The sequence below is a fragment of the Alternaria burnsii genome, assembly GCF_013036055.1.
Source record: "Alternaria burnsii strain CBS107.38 chromosome Unknown 705, whole genome shotgun sequence".
Lineage (NCBI taxonomy): Eukaryota > Fungi > Ascomycota > Dothideomycetes > Pleosporales > Pleosporaceae > Alternaria > Alternaria burnsii.
This window is the reverse complement of record NW_024066107.1, coordinates 172,411-186,386: the sequence shown is the minus strand read 5'-3', so window position 1 is coordinate 186,386 and position 13,976 is coordinate 172,411. Positions and strand designations below refer to the sequence as shown.

General features: G+C 53.5%; 3 protein-coding genes across 3 annotated transcripts; all 3 read left to right on the top strand.

Annotated features, from left to right (window-relative positions):
• Window positions 1-2,495: 2,495 nt before the first annotated feature.
• Window positions 2,496-2,915, top strand: GT037_000070 (uncharacterized protein; the record flags this gene model as incomplete). The annotated part of the gene is made up of 1 exon (XM_038925117.1): window positions 2,496-2,915. A coding segment is annotated over one exon (420 nt), but the record flags the coding sequence as incomplete, so codon positions are not given.
• A 2,777-nt stretch (window positions 2,916-5,692) lies between these two features.
• GT037_000069 (eukaryotic initiation factor 4f subunit) lies at window positions 5,693-10,017 on the top strand (the record flags this gene model as incomplete). The annotated part of the gene is made up of 3 exons (XM_038925116.1): window positions 5,693-6,304; window positions 6,370-9,863; window positions 9,915-10,017. 3 exons carry the CDS (start codon window positions 5,693-5,695, stop codon window positions 10,015-10,017), a joined length of 4,209 nt encoding a protein of 1,402 aa, XP_038790972.1.
• Window positions 10,018-11,232: 1,215 nt separating this feature from the next.
• GT037_000068 (uncharacterized protein) lies at window positions 11,233-11,724 on the top strand (the record flags this gene model as incomplete). Its single annotated transcript, XM_038925115.1, has 3 exons — window positions 11,233-11,290; window positions 11,394-11,540; window positions 11,648-11,724. 3 exons carry the CDS (start codon window positions 11,233-11,235, stop codon window positions 11,722-11,724), a joined length of 282 nt encoding a protein of 93 aa, XP_038790971.1.
• Between the last annotated feature and the right edge of the window lie 2,252 nt (window positions 11,725-13,976).

Sequence of the window (13,976 nt, the reverse complement as noted above, 5' to 3'; positions counted from 1 at the left end):
ACGTGGTAGCGTGTGGTGGGGTGCAAAAGGTAAAGTGGTGTGATAGGACTTGGAGGAGCAATGGAAGATTAGAAAATCGGTACCATGCTTGATAGCTTCGCATATCATGGCAGGGAAAGGCATGGTAGGTATGGCTAAATTGCTATGAAGCACGACAAGTACTACGTACGTGTACCACCACTTACCTCTGGACCACGAACCTTGCTGGGCTCGGATGAAGGGTCCTTACTACGGGAAGGCTTTTATTGTGGAGAGAAAGATGTGGAGGTTGTGCGATGGTAGTACGATAAGGAAGTAAAATGTGTAGAGCACAACGGTAGAGTAACATGATAGTAGGATGCTTCTACTCCTGTCCTTGCGCGTCATGTGCATGTACGTTCATCGTATGCTGATGAAGATCGAGGATTAGCATTTTGCGGGGAAGTTGCATGGTACATCTTGGTGTTTGGATAGGCTTCGGTATTCGTCCGCCTGTAGAATACACATCAGCAAAGAAAGTATGGAACTATTGCCAAGGATCATGATAACTTGAACAGGGAGGGAAGCCAAGCCAGTCAGCTACGTGACACACTGGATATGAATCTCTTACACCGGTTGGCATCTTTGAGTGGCTGAAGCAGGTGTTTCCGCTAAGGAACAGAATGCTAGGTGTGGATCTTAACTTTGTTAGAGTTATTAAACGGCTCCTGCTGGCATTGTTAGATTGAGGAGCCGCGGTACTCTGCAAGCAAGAACAGATCTTAGGCTTAATCTAGGCTGGGCATTGCCGGGGTAAAGGCTACGCGGGCGAATTGGGTGATTGAGAGAACGCCTTCTTCCAAGCGGTGTCCTTCGAGAAGCTCATGGTACATGGTTCAGCCAAGGCGTCGTGTGAATGGGCAAAGGATATGCTGCAGCTGCTGGGTACGGAAGCATGTGCGTGTGATCTAGGATGATCGGCTGTTCGACGTGTGCGATGAGGCTCGCCGTGCATGGCCTCGCTGGCGGTGTGATAGGCGCCCTCTAGAGACGTTCCTAGCAGCTTGTATCGTGAGTTAAGCTCGCTAGCTTCGGCCACTTATCGACAAGGGCCCGGACATGTTACTCCAGACGAAAGGCAAGGTTACCGCCAGGATCCGCGACTCAGGGCGGACCACACCGAACCACAAGCGAGAGCAACCTTGGAACCTTGAATGACAACGCAAACCGGCGCTGAAGTCATCGTAGCTCACCCATGGGGTAAGGCCGCCGCAATGCGGTACGCCATTCCGACAGAACCCTCGAGGGCTACCGTTCACGGTTCACGTCCTGCGGAGCGCATCATGTGCGGACGAGCGTTGGCTAGCGTACCCTGTCGCTGCTTTTGCGCCAGACGCTCTCCACCTTCCTCCGCATTTCCTTTCACAAACGTCCTCGCATCTGGGCTAACCGCTGAGCTTACCGGACTGGACGTTAGGCAAAGGCGCTACCAATTTTATTGTCCGTCAGCTCGGTGGTGTGGTGCAAGGTACACATGAATCGCGCCATGACGGTCGCGAAGGAGTCCGGAACGACGTGCCTGAAGATGAGTAAGGGCACTGCGACTACCTGTCATCCCGGCTGAATACCCGCTGGTTCGACAGGAACTTTTTAGCCATTATGACATGCGGAGAAGGCTCAAGGCACAGAATAGCCCAAACACCCTATTGGTACTCCAAGAGCCGAGCAGGATCGTGGAGTGGAACGAGGTGAACAAGACTGAATTTTTGGGGTTACAGGGTCAGAGCTGCGTCGCAGTGTTGTTGTTGATGTTCGTGGTTCTGAGCTCCGCATGTGCGATTGGCTGGGAAAACGTCAGGGTCGCTTTCCTGTTCCGGCGCGGAGTGAATTGCCAGTGTGGGAAGCGATTGGTGGAAGACTCACGTCACGTGGAGGCTGCACTGCCAGCATCTCGCCCCAGACGTCAGCAGGGATGCAATGTCTTGCGGTAGCGCTGGCATCATGATGTAAAGATACGTACCTAGGCGGCGCCTCGGTCGAGAAGCGAAATGCAGTAAGGTATTGGAAAGGGCTGATACGCATGACGAGCGTGAGCCCGTTGGGCATACTTGCTTCTCGCGACAAGTTCGCTCGTGGTGGTGGGTCAGGCTCTCGCGCCTTCGAGCATGACGATGCATGCCAGAAGAAGCAAAGGGCGGGACGGGATGATGCAGACAACAAAGACGGGAAGGCACGAAAGCACGACCTTTCAAATTTCTTCTTCCACCTGCATTATCATCTCCACACACACATGCAACTTCCTCATCTGCAGCCACGGCCGGTACTTGGAGCAAAAACAAAGGATGCACCACCATGGCAAGTTCATGCGATGTCGATTTTGACTCCAACTCAATCTCATGCCATCAACGCCAAAGGATTGTGAGGCGCTTTTAGTGCCCGAGGGTGGTTCCTCAGCCGTTATGCACCTGCGTTGATACGGCGCAGGGCGATCATCGAAGGATACGAGGAAAAGCCATGGCAGTCAGCGATCGGACGACGGCAGGCTTGCGCCATCGACAAACCTTCTGGCCCGCTTCTGTCCTGCATTCGGGGCACCGGAGCAGGATTACGAGAAGCGGAAGCTGGCGCAGAGTTTAAAGGCTGAGCTTGCCCCCAAGGATGCAGGCTTGGGGGCAGATGCGGTCAAAGAGGAGGGTCTGCGCACAGCCGGCGGCTTTTCTAAGCAGGAAAGTAAGAGTGGCACTTCGCCGAGGTTCATGTGGGTGTGGCTGACGATGAGAGGTGGAAGTTTTTGGATCCCGCTCATGGTCAAAGTTTACGCTGATGTGGCCGTGTGCGGCGCTCGATGCGACATTTGTTTCCTCCTTCATCTCCCCCACACCCCCAGAATGCGAATGCGCATACTCCGGAAATCCGAGATTATAATGGGTCGGATGCGATTGATGGAAATGCGATGAGAGAGCCAGCGCAAGAGGCAAGTCGGTCTGCGCAAGCATGGCTATCCCCGTCTGTCGCAGCACGCAGCACAACAGGACCGGACGTCATGCTCCAGTTTGCATTGAAATGCGCGTGTGAGTTCAGACCTGAAGTCTGAGGCGACTGCCAATTCACGACTTGGTAACGTCGTACTGAGCCGCCGACCTACTGTCATCGGTACCTGGCGGCTTTACGGCTCGTTGCATTACACCCGCAGCAGCAGCAGGGTTTCAAGATCGGTCGTGTTCGTTCCTTTTGCTACCACGACATTGCTTCTGCTCTGCTGCCGGCGCACACAAAACCGTCGGCTGTGCGCTACTAATGCTACGCGACATGAATAAGAAGGATCCCGGCAGCTGCAATCGGCTGCTGAAGGAGCCGAGTTCTTGTGGCACCGTTTCGTGTGAGTCATGGATGGCGGATGATTGTGGTGACCGTTGAATGCATAGGATGGAGTATGTGGCTGTAGTCTAGACGATGTGTAGGCGGTGAATGGACGGTCTGAAGGAGTCATAACGTCAGCCTTTGCAAGCGTTTTGCCTACAGTCAACGAACAGATGATTGTGCGGCTAGCTCAAGGTTTTGGCTGCATCCTGTTGCGATGTATCTGTTCGCTGCTAGTAGTACCATTGCCTCTTCTCTGGACCAATCTAATCTTCAACCCCTAAGTATCCACGCTGTCCTTTTTCTTTTTGCGAAGTTGAATGGACCACTCGCTTACTCTACAACAGTTCCTGGGTCGTGATTGTCGCTACTAGGGGAATCCACTGGCAACACATCCTCTACGCGGGCAGTATCCGCAGTTATATGGTAGCGATGCGGCCCCACCCCTCGTAGTAGCCTGAGGTTCAGCCCACTACACCTCCCGTGTTACTTTGAGATGCGCTAGTCGAATTTCTCTAGCTTAGGACAGCAAGCTGTACGTCCGAGAGACATGAGAGCGCTGTGGCCCAGACTGCACTCTCGCAATCCCATGAACGTGGAGTTGGCGGTAGACCACTTCATATCGAGTGCCTTTCTTGTAAACTTTCAGGTTTGTGGCACTAGGAATCGTCGAATCCGCAAATTTGGCACCACAGTGGCGTCTCTGTGGAAAAGGATCTCGATATCTCCACCATCTTATCACTCCGCATTGCGTCCACCATTGTCACGTATCCGCCATATCAACCATGTTTGCCATCCACTACGTCTGCTCGTACTGCGACAGGAAGGTGCAAGGTGCTACTCATACTCTCGCGTCACAAACCAGACCCATACATAAATCTCCTTTCAATCGAGACCCTTTCTGGTTCATGTCTTCGGCTGGGCAATCCCCGCCTTTCACAAAATTGTCGATGCATCGTCCAGTCAACAGGACAGAGTCCGTGTCAAGCTCGAGGCCCTTGCTTGAGTCAATCGGGCCTTGTGGTAATCATAGAGGTGCACAGAGTGGTCTGATCAATCGTTATCGATTGTGGCAATGGTACTCGAAAATCTCACATGACAATGGAGTTAAGGCGGAGATGTCTTTCACGTGTATGGCCGTCGCCGCGAAACACGCCGTCATTGTGCATAGACGCGCAGCAAGACGTCAGTAAGTTTACATCTTTTCTTCGATCTGCACAGGAGGGGTGATGCGATTCCACACTGTATGGACGGCAAGGCCTATGCGGCATTGTGGTACTAGGACTGCTTTGTCCGTGGATGATTTCTTTGTCGCAGCCACGACTGTGCTTCATTGTGCTACCGGGTGTATCCTAAGAGACACAGGGCTGAGCTATAGCAGTGGGAACAAGAACCCGTTCACCTGGTCCGATGGTGCGCGTAGGAACAGGGCGTTTGGCATTGGGTAGATGCACACGTCTACGAGACGGCGGGGTTTGCTCAAAGTATGGATTGCGTCTGCTGTCGCCGTCCAGCCCAGCTCAGCGCAAGGCACCCCACGTACTAGAGCCTTGCCTCCGCTATGTGCCAACAGCCACGGTCTGCTAGTCGGAATCACGACGAGGTCATTGGGGCGAGGTGCAGCACTGCGAGTCTTGTCCCGCTTACTGTGTATGTGATGACGGGCCCAAGTCATGGATTTGGTGAGGCAGCGTGGGCGGCCCCTCCGCTCTTGCCTGTTGTATCCGAGGAAATCACGACTGCGTACATGGCAACCACAGTTTGTGCGCGCCCGCCAATAAACCAATCGTGAACTGACTGGCCCGGAACTCTGAGCAAGCAGAGTCATCAGACAAGCCTGGCTTGACTGGCGTGGGCACTCCAGGTGTTGGGACTGAGCTTCAAGGACTCTCGGCTAGGCCAACATCCTTGTTGCGGCTTAGTCTGGCACTCAAACAATTTTCGAAAGAGCCCAACCGCCATCCCTCCACACACCCGTCTCTCCACTGCGAGAACATCCCATCACGACACACGCAGCGGACTCAGTGATCTTCACAGGAGCCGCCCGTCGATTTCACGAATTTATTCGGCGAAATCCACCTCTCCCGAATCCGGAACCTGTTCAGAGACTCCTTCATTGAAGCGCTCGGACAGCCCTCAACACCCTTCCTAAAGGAGTTGACCTCTTGCCTTCCCTTCGTCACCGCGGACGACACTCTTTTCTGCACCCTCCCGAGTCGCTGTCACAGCAACTCATTAATTCCGCAGAGTTCGTCCCCTCGCTCGAATCTGGGATTCCAGCGACACCAACGTCATCCGACCTCAGCTAGGTAGCGACTGCGCAGCCTACCGACCGCCTTCCCACATCCACCTCACCTCACCCACCACCGAGTCCATGAGTAATCCCGCCTCGAACTCGCAAACCCCGCCGATCGCCGCTTCCTCGTCTACGACCGCGAACAACTCCTCTACAGGATCGTCCGCCACCGTGGCCGCCGGTTCGGCTCAACCCACTGCCCGCAGCTCCTACGCCAACGCGACCAAGCCCACGATCGTGTCTAGCGCAGCGCCGCCCGTGGCAGTGGGAGGTCCACAGAGCGCGCAGCATGGAAAGAGCTCCTCTGTATCCCCGGTGAATGGCAACGGCGCCATCAAGCCTGCTATTCCCGCTATGCCCACCATCGTGAGTGGCGGCCCTAACGGCAGCGCCCACGAGCGCAAGTCGTCCGTCCAGATCAAGCAGACCCCGCCTGTTGCGACTGCAGGTGGCCCGCCCTCTGGCATCAAGTTCGGCTCGCTTGCTGGCTCACCAGCGCCTGCCCACGCCTCGCCTGTAGTCCAGGGAAGCCTGAACCCGGCGCAGGTGCAGAACCCGCGCGTTGCCTCGCCTGCTCACTCACCTTCACCCATTCCCACGCCCATTTCCGGAGGCCCCAAGCCTGATGGACTGCCGACTCGTCCAAACTTGGTCTTCGGTGGCCAGGGTGGTGAAAGCACTGAGCCTAACGTGAGTTTGCGCCCTTCTTGCCCTTATATACTGTTCCTCTGTTTCAGTTACTGACTCTACTACAGGCGCGCCCTGCTATGCCCCCTCAACCCAACTCCCACTCCCTCCCGCAAGCCCAACACTTGCGCCGCGAGTCGTCTCAGTCCGCGCACAGCGACATGAGCAACGCAAACATGGGCCGCGGAGGCTCATTTGCCAACCGAGGCGGTCGCGGTGGATACACCCAGGGCCACTTCAATCCGCAGATGGCAAACTACTCGCCACAGCCACACCGCGCCATGCCTCAGATGGGTCGCGGTGGTCAAGCCCCGCCGTTCCACCCTCAGGGCCAGATGCCGCAGCGCTCTCCCTACACTCAGAACCGTAGCCCCGCTATTACCCCCGCTACGATGCACCAGCAGCAGCATCTCGCCAACCCTGGTATGCCATTCTACCCGGGACAGCAGTATCCTCCACAGGCTATGTACGGCGGCATGCCTCAACCAGGCTTAGATCCCTACAACAACTTCTACCCTCAGAACTACGGACTACAGCAGTCGATCCACTACCCAGGTGTCCCTGCTAGCCCTGGCCGTGGCTACCCTCCCCAGATGCAGTCACCCTACGGAGTTGCTCCCTACGGTCATCAGCCACAGGCCCAGAGCATGTCACGCACTCCTTCCAACATGTCGGAGCGGCCATCGTCTGCTGTTCCTCAGCCTTCCACACCGGCTATGACTAACGTCAACCACATCTCGCACACACACACCCCGAGCATGACGTCAGCAAGCCCAGCGCCCAGCTCCACCTTCGAGCGCCCGAAGCGGGCAAGCAAGGCTATCACTATCAAGACTGTTGATGGTGAAGTTGTCGACTTCAAGCCCAAGGGTGCTTCACCTGCACCGCCAGCTGTCGCATCCTCTGTACCTGCAGCTCCTCGGTCTCCCGCTATTGCTGCTACACCAACTCCGCCGCGCGCGCCAAGCGCCACTGACGCTACGAAGGCTGATGGCGAATCCAAGAAGGCTGAGTTTGTCAAGCAGTTCCAGGAGAAGCTCCGCCTCCAAGAAGAGGCCGAGAAGAAGGCAAGGGAAGCTACTGAGGAAGAGGCCAAGGCCGAAGCCAACGCAAAGCTTGCTGCTAAGGAAGAGGCAGATGCTAAAGCTGCTGCTGAAGCCAAGGAGAAGGAGGACGCTGAAGCTGCCAAGAAGGCTGAGACTGACGCGGCCGAGAAGAAGCGCCTCGAAGACGAAGAGATGGAGCGCATGATTGCTGAGATGGAGGAGGAAGAGAAGAAGCGCGAAGAGGACGAGAAGCGTTACGCGGAAGAGAAGAAGAAGAAGGCCGAGGCTGAGAAGGCCAACGCCGCTGAGAAGGTCAAGCAGGAAGAGGAGCGTCTGCGCAAGCTTGAGCGGGAAGCCGAAGAGGCTGAAGCTGCTCGCGCAGCAGAGACTCCCGAGCAAAAGGCCGAACGCGAGGCCAAGGACAAGGCCCTCTTCGCAGGCCTGAAGAAGAACACCATGTTTGGTCCTGGTGCCTCTCAAACCGAGGAGGCAAACCCGGTCGAGGCTACCGCTCCTGTCGTTGCACCCGCACCATCAAAAACTCCCACTGGTACCAAGCCCAAGCCAGCCGCTCTCAAGCTCGAGACCAACAAGTCCGTTGAGCCCGCGCAGCCAACTGCTGGTATGCAGGCGCTCAAGACCGCACGTTTCCTCGAGGTTCGTGCTGAGGTTCAGTACCCTCAGGGTGTTGCTAGCCCCAACCCCGCTCTTAACAACAGCAACAGGAGCAAGGGACGCCAGTACGACAAGGACTTCCTCTTGCAATTCCAAGATGTCTTCAAGGAGAAGCCTTCGGTTGACTGGGACATGAAACTCAAGGAGACTGTCGGTGACGAGCCTCAATCAGCTCGCGGCCCCCCGTCTGCTCGAGTCGGTTCTATGGGTCCCCGTCAAGGATCTCGCGGAGGTGCTGCCGGTGGCGGCATGGGCAATTTTGGAGCACCTGGTTCGTTCCCGCCAGGAGGGCGCACACTCCCGCCAGGTACGACATCCGAAGAGCGCTTCAAGCAAGCTCAAGCTGGACGTAGCTCCTCTATGACGAACCCCCTTGCTCATGTCGTTCTAGGTGGAGGTCGTGGCGGTTTCCCTATGGGTGGCGCTCCTGCTTTGGGAGGACGCAACAACTCCTACCAGAGCGCCCACCGGGTACCCGATTCTCCTCGCGTAGGCAGCTCTCGTGGTAAGGGCGCTGGCGGCAGCCATCGCGGTCGCGGCGGCCAGGGCGGCGGCCAGGACGCCAAGGCAATGCCACTGACTGCTGGTAAGGAAATCGAGGCACTCAAGCGCTCGCAGACTGGTTGGGTACCTACTTCGCTCACTCAGCCTGCTGCTGTCCAGGCTCAAATGAGTGCAGGCCACTTGGCTCCCGATATGGTACAGCGTAAGGTCAAGGCTGCTCTCAACAAGATGACACCCGACAAATTTGACAAGATTTCCGACCAAATTCTCGAGATTGCTGGACAGTCCAAGGACGAGACTGATGGACGCACCCTTCGCCAGGTCATTCAGCTCACTTTCGAGAAGGCTTGCGACGAGTCTCATTGGTCTTCTATGTACGCCAAGTTCTGTAGCCGCATGTTGCAGACTATGAGCACCGAGATCAAGGACGAGAACGTCCGCGACAAGCATGGCAACCCCGTCGTTGGTGGCGCTCTCTTCCGCAAGTACCTCCTGAACCGTTGTCAGGAAGAGTTCGAGCGTGGTTGGGAGGTCAATCTGCCCGAGGCGCCAGAAGGCGAGAAGGAAGCTAAGCTTCTGTCAGACGAGTACTACATCGCCGCTGCTGCCAAGCGTAAGGGTCTCGGTCTCATTCAGTTCATCGGAGAGCTGTACAAGCTGGGCATGTTGACCCTCCGTATCATGCACGAATGTGTGCTCAAGCTTCTCGACTTTGAGGGCCTTCCCGATGAGGCTGCTATTGAATCTTTGGTTAAGCTGCTCCGCACTGTTGGAGCCACGATGGAGTCGGCCGAGGCTGGTCCCAAGATGATCAACATGTACTTCGAGCGCATCGAGAAGGTCATGAACATGGAGGGTCTTCCGTCGCGTATGCACTTCATGTTGCTCGACACCGTCGACATGCGCAAGGCTGGCTGGAAGTCCAAGGACATTCTCAAGGGTCCCAAGACCATTGCAGAGATCCATCAAGAAGCCATGGCGGCTCAGCAGGCCGCCGAGATGGAGCGTACACGATCAAACCAGCGTGGTGGTGGTGGTGGTCGTCTTCCCATGGGTCGCGGCGACGCTCGCTCGTTCTCAGGTGGTGGCATGCAGCCTCCTCCAGACACCGGCAGCCGTGTACAGATGGACGACCTCCGCAAGCTCTCCAAGGGTGCTTCTGGACGCAACCTCAACAACCAGTCCCTTGGCCCGTCCATGCTCGGTAGCCGCAGTGGTAGCGGCCGTCGCGGTCTTGGCCCCGGTATGATGGGCGGTCGTGAAGACTCTAACGCCTCCTCGCGCACTGGCACACCACCAGTCAAGAAGCAGGAAACTGCCCACGCGAACGCTTTCGAGTAAGCTTCCATTCCTCATGACATTCAAGGTTTTACTAACAACTATTGCAGTGCACTTGCAGCTCTTAGTAACGAAGATGCCGGCGAGGCTGGCTCTGCATCCAACGCGGCAGACGAATCTGCAGCCGACACGGAGGCCAAGCCTTCCGAGTGATTACCTCTTTTTCCAACCATTCGAGCGCGTGACGGTTCTTATACCCATAGACCACACCGCACGCGGTAATCTAATCGATCGCCTGTTTCTTCGTTGCTATAGAAAGGGGGGTTGCATCACAGCGCGCAGTCATTGTTTGCATGCATTTCGGACGCCCGGGGTTTTCATCAAAAGTTTCCTTGTTGTCGATGTGCATGCGCATGTTTTCATGTTTTTTACGGACCATGATGGCGGCGTTCTGGGACCTGCTTTGCAAGATGGATGGATGAGGAACGGCCCTACACCGCTGACGCTTCTTACGAGCGCTATGGGTGGTTCTTTGGGCACGATTGAGTTATTTCTCCTGACGTCGGTTCGTTCATCACCTTTTTCCTGCGCTGCTAGGGTAGGGATGGGCAAAAGATGGGTAGCAGGGAGTCTACCTTTTGTCCACCTGTGGAGGTTCTTTGCCTCTAATCCTGCACTTTTTCTCATGTTATCCTTTTCTTCTTCTCTTTCTTCTTTGCTTGCAACTCTTCAGAGAATGCGGTGGTTTGGCGATCGCATATGGTGTCCGCCCATGACAGCAGAACGTCCTTTGCTTAGGCATGTCGTTGCTCAGGCATGCACACGTGCGACGATGCAAGAAGAGTACACAAAAAGATCTTGCAAATGCGCGAAAACGATGATGTACGGATGATGAGAATCATTACGGACTTCTTGTTTGTGATATCGATCCAAATAGAATGAAATGTGCTAAAAATGCATTCTGCCCTGATGGCGCTGTCGTGACGCTGTGATACTGTTGCCTGGTCTGACCTTTTTTGCGAACCTTGACAGGCCTATTTGGTGGGAGACAGATGCCTTGCCAACGATGTGATATGATGCAAACATGTCGATCCTTTCTGCGAGATATCTGCTGACGGCACGAGCGTTGCGCGTCTCTCAGCCCGTTGCTCACAAGTGAGGGGCAGAACGGGTGGGTAGAGGGGTTGCTGCAGGGATAAGGAGGGCAAAAGCGGGTTACGTCATAAGGACAGAGTAGCAAAGGGAAGACACATATGTAAAGCGCAAGAAAGTTGGCAGGCTTGAGCACTTTTACACTACACTCACAGCGGACCGAACTCTCAATCATTTTATTAGTTCAGGTACAAATCTGCCGTTTCTTGATCAGATTCAGGATCACCTTGTGATATATAACACACACACATAAACACACACACGCACACATCAACCATGTCGGACCAGAACAACCAGCAAAAAGGCTTCTTTGGCACCGCTGCAAGCGGTCTCGGTATGTTCCATTCCAAATTCTTGACATCTATCTTCTGGCCCTTTTTCCCTGCCCACCAGCACCGCCGTACTGGGTAACGTCAGAAAACAAGCTAACAGTACAGGAAACACGCTAGGCGCAGCAACGAACACGGTCGGAAAGGGCGTCCAGGGCGTTACTGATGCCACTGGTAATGTTGTTGCTGCCGGTGGTAAAGGGCTTGGCGATGCTGTGACGGGAGTTACGCAGGGTGTTGGGGAGACTACTAAAGGTACGTTTACTTTCCCGGGTGTAGGTAGTTGAGGGTGTTAAAGAGAGAGAGAGAGGGAGTGGGGGTTGGGAAGAAGGTGGGGAAGGATGCTGGCTGACATGAGATAGCGGCTGGTAACTTTGTTGGCGATACGACGAAGGCTGGGGGTAAGAGCGTGGGTGCTGAGCAGAAGGGTCAGAATTAGACTGGTGGGCAGTAGAGTGTGGTATGTTTCTTGAACATGCGGGATGATGTATACATGATAGTGGGAAGAACCAAAGAGAGACCTTTAGGTCGGCTGAATACCATTTGATGATGACGAAGTTTGATCGAGAGGAGATTTTCGGTATTTGAAAGGCACGCAGGAGCTTACGCAGACCGTTTCAATGTACGAAGTGTTCCGCATCATGAGACTGACCGCTTGCACTAACCTGAGGACCTCGTCAACGATATAAAAGCTGGCCTTTTTCTTTCTCGACTTGTCTTTTTATTATCCGTCTTTTCAAAAACCTTCTCCAAAAATGACGAGATAAAATGGCATGACTGGGCTTCGGAACTGAATTCAAAACTACACATCAGAGATGCCATGGGTTTTGCGCCAGTACAAAAACTCATGACGTTGTTCCCGATGGAGCATCTGTTTGAAGCCACTTTAGAACAACCTTATCTTGAAAAAAGAGAGCGACTACGTCATGTTGTCGAAAACCGTACGGATTCCGGTTATGAGGACTCCTGGCCACTGCAATTGCGAAAAGCCAGCGAAAGATACACCTAGCACTGACGTGTATCTCTCCTTAACCCTTTTTGTTATCATGTGTGATACAGTCTATCTCAAAATGACTCACTGGCAACACATGGTGCAAGAAAAAACATCGTTCATTATGCATCAAGGGAGATGAGACTTGGACGGCGTCGTGTTTCCCCTCGATATCTCGCTCTAGTATAAATATCTCTCCTCCTTTGGCCAACTCTGACCTTCATCACCCACGTACCTGTAAAACTTTTTCTTGAAAACTTAGACCCAGCAATGCATGGAGTCATCTGTCATCCGTCTTCTCAATTGCAAATGTCAATTGAACATGTTCCCGCCTCCCACGAAGTCTTCCCAAAATTGAGCACATGTATATCATAGAGCTTATGGTCTGTCAAAAACTATACGATACGATTGAATGTCTGTTTCGTCCACCCTACATAACAACATGCGTAGGCTTATATGCCCGGCGTTCTCGACCTCTTGTTATCTAATTTTGTGTTGTTGAACTCAGAGAAACCATTTCACACGCAGCTATGAGCAGCGGAAGACTCTTCTCGTCTGCTATACTGCTGAAATCGATCTCATAGGCAACACGTGCCGTCCTTCCCTAGTCAAGGAAATTGAATGGCTATCATAACATGTCGCTTTTGTGTTTCAGAAACTGACCATCGAAGTTCACATGAGGACCAAGCGTCGAGTTGCTTGCGTACAAAGTTTTCCTCCTTGAGCTTTGTTGTTTTCCATCATCTAAATATTTCAAGTACATTCACCCACAATAGGAGTCCTTTGGTGTGATGGTTCCGGGCTTTCGCGTCTTCTCGGAAATCTACATCCATCCACTCTTTGGCACGCTGAGTGCGTCTCAACGTCGAAATCATATGCAAACACCGAAATGAGTCTTTCAACCGAAGACCGAATCGATATGTGTTGCTACTGAGTACATTTACTCCAAAGGTGTGGCGAATACAACATGTGTCGAAGAACCCACATTCGAAGAACAATACCAGACTGAAGTCATGATGATATCTAGCGTTTCGAAACGAACATGGAGAAGAGTTATGAGAAGCTGATAGGAACTATCTCTGTAACCTCCAGCCTAGTTCCGCCCAGAAGATTCACAAAACTACTAAATGACGCCTCTTGGATTTACAGGGAAGAGCGCTAATGTCGGTATACTTCATGCATGCCAAGCAACGCTTCTATGTTGTGACTTGTTGGTATAGCACAGCTATCGAAATCAGAACACCAAAAACAACCCGAGCAGTAGACATGTGGTTTTTCTCTTGCTGTCTTCCGTCACAACGGAAAATCTCCTGTCCGCCGATATATTTTGTGAGACCAGTCGGTCTATAAACCAATTCACTACCTGTCCATGACACTTTTGAACCGAAATATCTGAAAAATGCGGTAGACAGCTGTAAATAGCCTATAGGACACGCGATGAACCCCCAAACCGACTCAAAAAGCATTTGAAGACTTTCATGGACCTGTGGTTTATCAGCAAATCAACGACAGCAGACTTGGCATCTGGTTTGTCTATCCAAATCGCTTTGTGTTTTATCATGAAAGCTACTTCACTTCATTTCAGTATCGAGATATCGCTTCAAAGTATATAGAGTCTTTTCTATGGTTGGCATGTCAATTTGGCATATGGCAGATATCCATGTAGTGTATTCGCCTATAGTCGCGATGGCGGTAGGCAT